General features: G+C 32.6%; 1 protein-coding gene across 2 annotated transcripts; it reads right to left on the reverse strand.

The window, feature by feature from the left end:
• Positions 1-4,334: 4,334 nt before the first annotated feature.
• On the reverse strand, positions 4,335-8,363 carry LOC129969377 (histidine-rich glycoprotein-like). Of its 2 annotated transcripts, XM_056083930.1 has the most exons (3): positions 8,275-8,363; positions 6,065-6,159; positions 4,335-5,635 (listed from the first exon to the last, which is right to left on the reverse strand). In XM_056083930.1, the coding sequence occupies exons 2-3, from the start codon at positions 6,157-6,159 to the stop codon at positions 4,645-4,647; spliced, it is 1,086 nt and encodes a 361-aa protein (XP_055939905.1). In that variant the 5' UTR covers positions 8,275-8,363; the 3' UTR covers positions 4,335-4,644. The 2 variants fall into 2 exon arrangements, with proteins under 2 accessions (XP_055939905.1, XP_055939906.1); XM_056083931.1 differs by lacking the exon at positions 8,275-8,363 and having other exon boundaries at positions 6,065-6,153.
• Positions 8,364-8,596: the final 233 nt, after the last annotated feature.

Below are 8,596 nucleotides of genomic sequence, written 5' to 3' on the forward strand. Positions count from 1 at the left end.
TCTAATTTTTCGTTAATATTTTTATTATTTTTTTGTCTGAATTTTGTAATCACAAACAAACTGTAAGTTTTTTTTATGTAAAAGAGCAAAAGTTTTCAGTTTATCTCTGATGGTTTACTTTACAAGCCAAAGCTACTTCCCATTTTTTATTTCAAATAGCTCATTGCATTCGGCTTTCTTTTGTCCAATATTAAAATCCCCTTAACCAAGTTTCAATCAATAAATGTTAGACGTCGAACAATAGTCACAGGGATGGATAGGACAGGAGCGTCTTTCCATGTCTCCCCCACTTCATGCTCATTACACTGTTTAAATAATCAGAGGATTATAGTTGCAGGGACATGAAGCGGTGTTGTTTGTATCTGTGAATACATAACTAAATAAATGCTTTAAGTTAAATGGCTGACATTTGGTATATGGAATTATTACCAAATTTGTAGATTTCTATCAAATTTTGAATGAAATCCCTTTAGAGGATATTCATAATTCACAATTGAGCTCTATAATTATAAATCTCAAAGAGCTATCTAGATGAAATTTGGTATCTAAGTTTAGCACTTTCAATATAGATAGTTATCAAATTTTTGAACTAAGTTCGTCAAACGATTCACCGTCTGTCGGTCTGTACTTTCACATACATGTAAACGCAATGACTCATACATGCAATGATTTAAGCCAATGCAATTCGGTATGCTAATTTGAGCCTACAATTTTAGTTTTGTGTCAAGTTTTGGTATCAACTGGAGAGCCAAAAGGCCCCGAAAATGCATATTCTGGTTTCTTTAATTCTGTTCAATTCTTCAAAATTCTGTTTTTTATAACTATCGTTCACCAATGCCGTGCAAGGAATTCGTGACCTTACTCAAGATCCACTGTTTTATCCGGAAGAAGGGAGGTATAAACTTCATTGGAGAATATGGTTCCACTAGAGACATAATCCACGATTTTTTGAATAACAAATAATATTGCTATTGTTATTTTTAAATATGCGTTCCAAATATCTGTTATTTCAATCATATTATTAATTAAAAATTATTACTTAATATTAAATATAAAATTTATTAATTGTAATTAATACTTAATCTACTAATTTAATTAATGTGTGATTGAATTAATTTATCTGTTTCAGCTTACTTCTTAAATTTTTTTTTCTCAAAACTATTTTTTTAATTTATTTATTAGAGTGAACCATTTTCTGGAAAAAAAGAGTTAAAAATATATGTCATTTCTTTAAAATGTTTACTTTAGTCCTATATTCTACCAATAGATGGCACCAGCAGTAAACAGAGTACATGTAATCAAAGTCAATCATGTCACGAGCAATTAAAAATGATCTGTATGGAATAGTGCATCATTAAATACGAATATCGGTCACTTCTGGTGGAAGCCTTGCACTTTCTGGTGAAATCACCGCTGAGATAAATTTCAGTGATATGCAATTCAGTGATACGATACGATAATTCCAATAACCGGTCCGTTCACTTTTCAATCCAATCACAGATTTCTTTCGAGAGCTTCCATTGGACAGATCGTATCGTCACCGCTCCGGCAAATTTCAGTGATATCGTATCGATTGTTAGTTTCTATCGTGATCCAAAACTTGTAATCGAAATATCATCAGTAAGATCGTATGAAGGATTAGAATCACACCCCTCTTTGAAAAGTATTGATCACTTGTATTTGTGACTTTTTGATATTGGTTACGTAATAACCGCTCTGAAAATATTCGCCATCCCTAGGTTCCACAGGAGGCACCTCGTAATTGCGGATGAGAAGCTTCCGGCATGGTGGTTGGTACTTCACCCTGGTGGATACAAAGAAGGTGGAGGGAGGAGGGGGTCTGGCATTTCCCATTGATAACGGGACGTACTTCCCAAGGAAAGGGTTGTATTGTGGCTGGTGATGGCCCTTAGGACTAAACCACAGTTCCCGCCGGTGTTGCTGTTGCGGCGATCCGGTCATTCCTTTCGGCAAATCGGAGTAGCCAGTTTAAAGTTAAGGTTAAAGTTACTGCTGAATATGCGAAGAAAGATCACTTCCCTTTTTGTTTTCTAATTCATCTTTTATGACTTCTGCTTCCATTTCTCCGTTTCATATTAACATTATTATCTTTCAGGCTATCGATTCTATCTACCTTCTTTTAACTGGCAAAAGAAAAATAAGCATGCGTTAGTGTTGGGCGCCAATTTCAAAGAATACTTCTTGTTCTGTTTCAGGAGAATGCCTAATCGTCAAATTAAAATTGATGTAAATGAAATTTTGTTCGAATTTTAACGATGTTTGTTGCGCGCCTTCTAAATTCCAGTTTGCTTAGTTACAATTTCAAAAGTTAAATGGCGTAATAAAGTAAATTCGAGAGGATTATACAATCAAAAGCTAAGGGCCATTTTATGGATTTTGTATTTGTCATTATTATTATTATTGTTTCAAATTTTCAAAAAAGTATATAGCAGTCAATAGGAGGAGTGCATTGTAAAAGTTATATAACATACTAATTCTACTGCAAATAATTTCGGAAGAATTTAACAACTGAATTTTTACTTTAGGATTTGATTAAATCAGTTAAGATTCTGAATGTATAAATTAATGTGGCTTCTTATTTTATAACTCCAATAAGTATTGAGTTTTTACCCGATACTACTTGGATTCGTGCTCCCTAAAATTAACTGCTTCGCGAGAAAAAAAAAAAGAAATATTAATTTTATTGTATTGGGAACAAAGAACCCAAAAGATCTTAGTAAACTTTCTATTTTGACAAGGGATTTATTTTTATGTGCTAATTTAATTCAATAAATGTCACTTGTATGTTGTCTTTGACAAGGAACTGGTTGGATAGGAATATCTTGAGGGTTGCAGTGGCGTGGTGGTAATGTCTTGCTGTAGGAACTGGAGAATTTCCAGTTCGATACTTGATGCCACCAAAAGACCACCGTGTAGTCAACCATCTAACTCTCCGACCCGCCCTAAGGCACACGGATTTAAACCATAAAACTGAATGACCGGACCGCCGCAACAGCAATTGGCGGGAACTGTGGTTGAGTCCTAAGGGCCGTCACCGGCCACGGTACAACCCTCCCCGAAGGAAGTACGTCCCGTCATCGATGGGAGGAGCCAGATCCCCCGCCTATTAGTGTACCCTCCAGGGTAGCGAGATCCAACCACCATGCCGGAAGCATCTCATCCTCATTTCGAGGTGCCCCCCCCCGAAAGCGAGTCTGGTGTATACTAAATCCGTTGAAGCCAAACGTCTTCTCACTGGTGTGGCGAGAAAGTTTGGAGATGGGGACGCCGGCTCAAATGCCGTTTTCGTCATCTGACCGTGGTTTAAGATTACAAGGTCCACTCCAAAATAGATCTAGTATTGCTTTGAAACAGGACGTTAATATAACTAAATAGTGTTATTGTGTTGCTTTGAAACATGACGTTAGTATAACTAAATAGTGTTATTGTGTTGCTTTGAAACAGGGCGCTAATATAACTAAATAGTGTTATTGTGTTGCTTTGAAACATGATGTCATTATAACTAAATAGTGTTGCCTTGAAATAGGGCGTTAATATAACTAAACTAACTAGATTGTTTACTTCAAAATAAAGCTCTTGCGAAATAATTTGATGTTCAAGATTACCTTAAGAAACAAGTGACAGTCAGTAAAACTATGCAAATTTATAATCTTACAGAATGTTCAGTTGGTTAGCTTAGTGTGTATATGAGCCTTTTTGATAGAATTAAGTCCCATAAGAGGTTATTGCTGTTGAAAATACAACCATAGATTGTAGGGGGGTGGATCAAGGGAAAACTGTCCAACAAAACATATTGATATCATTAAAAATACATTTTTTTTAAATACTTAAAAAATTATTTTTGAGCAAATAATATTTTCGGAAGTTATTATGGGGAAATGCCGAATTACATTTATTTTTTAAATAATTCTACTAATTTAAATAACTATTGCTCAATTCCACCCATTAATTCATATTTTCACCAAATTTGTTGGGTCTTGGTCGAAACGTCTTCCATGTTGAGCGGTAATACATAAATTTTTTTCTTCTAAGCAGAATTTCCATGTTGGTTTATTTAATTGCATTGCTAATTGAAATATCTAAAAAGACTCTCTGGGATTTCAGAAAGATTGTGTAATGCTCATACTTTTGTAAATTTCAACTATTTGATTTACATCAAACAATCTATTTAAGAAAAGACCATATTTTACTATCAGAAAAGGTTATAAGAAATAATATTTAATCTCATGAAACAATGTTAAAATATAAACAGGAAAGAGACAATATTTTTGTATAATAAAATATTTATTTTTATTCAAACCATGCAGAAGATTCACATATAAATAAATAGCTTTACCAAATAAATAAGAAAATAATCGCACATAAAATACCACATAGACTTTAAAAAGAGATTGAAACATTTTACCAAGCGCATTCAGCAGATAATCTCAAAAAATTCATAGGAATTTTCCTTGAAGGGAAAATTTATAATTTGAGAGTTCATACTGACTAGATTGAAACTTGAAACAGAAATCTTGCAGGCATCTGCCATTGGCTGAAGACTTTGTACCTCAAAATGCTTTGGCAATAAAGATATTGGTTCCCAGTAAAGATAATGGGAAAGTGCTCCGAATTTTCGGATACTTAACGACGGAAATGGAATCCAAGGAGACCATCGAAATCATGAAGACCCTTTTGAAGAATGTCAGCCCTTCTGTGATGATGTCCATGATGATGACCATGATGATGTCCATGATGGTGACCATGATGATGACCATGATGGTGACCATGGTGATGACCATGATGGTGTCCATGATGATGTCCATGATGGTGACCGTGGTGGTGACCATGGTGATGACCATGATGATGTCCGTGATGATGTCCATGATGGTGACCGTGGTGGTGACCATGATGATGCCCATGGTGATGCCCGTGATGATGTCCATGATGATGACCGTGGTGGTGACCATGATGATGTCCGTGGTGATGTCCGTGATGATGTCCATGGTGGTGACCATGGTGATGACCATGATGATGCCCATGGTGATGAGCATGATGATGACCATGATGGTGACCGTGGTGGTGACCATGATGATGTCCGTGGTGATGTCCGTGATGATGTCCATGGTGGTGACCATGGTGATGAGCATGATGATGACCGTGGTGATGTCCATGATGGTGATGATGCCCATGATGGTGGTGATGTCCGTGGTGATGGCCATGATGATGCCCATGGTGGTGACCGTGGTGATGAGCATGATGGTGACCGTGATGGTGACCATGATGGTGACCGTGATGGTGACCATGATGATGTCCATGGTGGTGGCCATGTTCATGGTGGTGACCGTGATGGTGGTGGTGACCATGATGATGACCATGGTGGTGACCGTGGTGATGAGCATGATGGTGACCGTGATGGTGACCGTGATGGTGACCATGATGATGTCCATGGTGGTGACCATGCTTATGGTCATGTCCATGATGGTGATGATGACCATGCTTATGGTGATGATCATGTCCATGGTGATGATCATGTCCATGCTTGTGTTTGTGCCCGTGGTCATGCTTGTGGTGGTGATGGTGATGGTGATGATGTTTGTGTTCACTCTTATCTTTTATCACAATAACTTCCTTTCTGTTAAATCAAAAATATTCACAATATAGCGTGAAATCTGAGTATATTTATTAAAATAAAATAGAATATATTTTATTTTTAGATGCTATGTTTTATTTTATGCCATATAAATGACATTTTTTTATTGTTTATATTTCTTTTTATCCTTTTATTTTTTGTTGTTGTTGATAGCAGATTAATAAATTAATCATCATTCTTTTGAATTAAAAAAATTGAATAATATAAATGCAATGAAAGTTTGCGCATAATTAAAATAACTTATTCTGTAAATATTTTGAAAGTGTTATAGAAAATTGTAATTTAATGTATTAGCATGTTTTTTACTATATCATTTTATAGCATTCTTTAATGTGGTAATGATAATGATTCTTTGAAATTTGCAATATAGTATCACAAATATCTAGAAATTTTTAAACAAATTGGACTTACCCATGATGGGGTTCTGGTTCTGGTTCAGGTTCAGCTACGACGTAGCAAGCAGCAATTGCTACCAGAAGGAAGCATATTTTCACGGAAATAGCCATCTAAAATCGATAAAAATTAAAGATTTATAAGGGATATCTTATCAGAAAATGCATAATCATTTATTTGATATCTTCAAAGAAATATGCCATTCTGGAAAAAGTGTTGACACATAAGTTATATTTTATTTTATTTAAAAGGTTAATGTTAATGATCTTCAAAGATTATTTAGGATATAATGTACAAAAAATTATAACTTTTTTGAAGATATGCCCAGTCTATTATTTTTAAATGCCATAATATATTCTCTTTTCCTTTTAATAAATTTCTATTTTTTCTAGTTTATGAAGTGAAGTGTATTCTTATTTTTTCTATAATTGTTTAAATGAGAAATATTGGTTTGACGCATTCTATCCAAAGGCGAAAATACATTTTGTAAAATATCCTACAAATTAAAAGAAGACAGAAATGAAGGATTTATTGCTTCAATTTTCATTTCATTACAATTTTATTCAGATTATTTTCGAAATGTTTTAAAATCTATAAGATAAGTCTAACTAATATTTAATTTTACGAATTTAATAAAATCATGAATGAAATTTGAAGGAATAATATTCCATTATTTTCTCGAAACATTTCGTAAATTGAAAAAAAAAATAGCTGAAGTTATTGTTTTCTATATCGAAGCAAAATGTTAGTTGTTTTTTAATTGCGTATTTAAACAAAAAACTGAAATAGAAACTGAAGTTTTGAAACAAACTAAACCATTGATTCTAGTAAAATTTACTTGTTTTGAAAATGTGGTTATTACAATTACAAATGCTAACATTTTAGAAAGTTATATTCTTTAAAATTCACAACAGATTTATTTAACATTGAATTGGAAATATTATCTGCGCTTTTAACATATTCAAGAGGATTTTAGATTCTAGTTTTCCTCTTTTTTTTCATTTGTTATTGTTATTCTTTGTAGAAATAACACCTGCCACTTTCCTTTCCATTAAACCCGAAACTGTTCAGTAGAGCGGAAAAAGAAGCAACAAAAGAGCAAGGCAATTTCTAAATGTACCGTAATTGATGTCATGCGATTAATGATTTAATCGACTGAATGTTACAGTTTTATTTGATACAGTTATACAGTTTTATTTGATAAGAACCAAATTCTGCTAATTCTTTAATTAAGTTCACAAAATATTTTAGAACGTTTACCTGTATAAAAAATTAACACTGAAGAACAAATGAAAGTAAAACCTCAGCGATTGAGGGAAAATATTTAATTTTACTAAGCATTATTTCATCCGAGAAGAAAATAGAATTAAAAAACATTTCGACCCAATCACCGATAATTCCACATAAAATATATTTTTGAATATAATCGAATTGAAAGAATCTGGAAGAAACTAATAAGCTCCATTCTTTAAAGATTTCATTTTATTCTAGCTTTGACTACAAAAGTTCCTACTGATATATATTTAATATTAGCTCTCATATTTCAACATAAAATGCATTTTTTATATATTCATAATGTATTCAATTTAAAATATAATCTTGTTCTTTATTAATTTCTAAATTTTATAATACCTTAATTTTTATTTTATCTTTGTGCTATTGCCAATTATATATCTAGTAAAGTAATATAATTGCTTTGTATATAAATGTTTTTAGAATCATTCTGTTTCCAAATATATTCTAAATGACGTATTACGCTTGATTTATTCCTAAGTACAATATTCCCGAATCTGATCATGTGCCTATTTGACTATACATTTTAGAAAAAACAATGATTAAATTTTAAATTATAATAATTTGCATTTATTGTGAAATTTTTTAGACTTAATATTAAAAAAAGTATTGGGAATTTATAATTATTGAAAATCTGATTGAATTACAAATCTATATAGCAGCACAAAAATTTATGAGAAAATAGTTACTTTTGTATTTAAAATGAAATAAAACGTATTCTTTAATACTTTATACTTTAATACGTATATTTAATACTTTATAATTTTACGATTTCGCACTAATTATTGAATTTTATTCTATCTTGAATTGTGTGGAATATTTATTTCAGAAATAATTCGATTTGAAAGAATTCTATTCAAAATTAACCCTAAACATAACATATTTTATAAGAAAAAAGTATACTTGACCAATACATCCAAGTAAAGAACACGCACCTCTTAGAAGAAATGGCTGAGATCAATGGAGAAGTAATTGTTTGATCGAACCCAAACGGTTCTCTGTCTGCTTTCATCAACCAATCCAGTATATATACCCAAAGTTTTTTCACTTCCGGTGGACGAGATGTCATGGTCTTAAAACCCGACCTTTCCTGCAAGTATCAGCCGTGACACGGTTCATCACATATGTAGAAGACTTGAATTTAACAGAGAATTTGTTAGATAATTAGAGAAAATTAAATAATACGAAAAAAGTAGAGCTTTTAATTCTTTTAACTTCCTGCTCGGATCTGATTCCCATGTTTTTTAGTTTTATTGA

The sequence above is a fragment of the Argiope bruennichi genome, chromosome 5 (genome assembly GCF_947563725.1).
Source record: "Argiope bruennichi chromosome 5, qqArgBrue1.1, whole genome shotgun sequence".
In the NCBI taxonomy this organism is placed as follows: Eukaryota; Metazoa; Arthropoda; class Arachnida; order Araneae; family Araneidae; genus Argiope; species Argiope bruennichi.

What these genes read in the sequence shown, in the direction of transcription:
- LOC129969377 (XM_056083930.1), bottom strand. Translation starts at nt 6,159, where the DNA reads ATGGCTATTTCCGTGAAAATATGCTTCCTTCTGGTAGCAATTGCTGCT. An exon ending in GAACCAGAACCCCATCATGG is followed by an intron (nt 5,636 to 6,064) that starts GTAAGTCCAATT and finishes TTGATTTAACAG; the next exon opens with AAAGGAAGTTATTGTGATAA.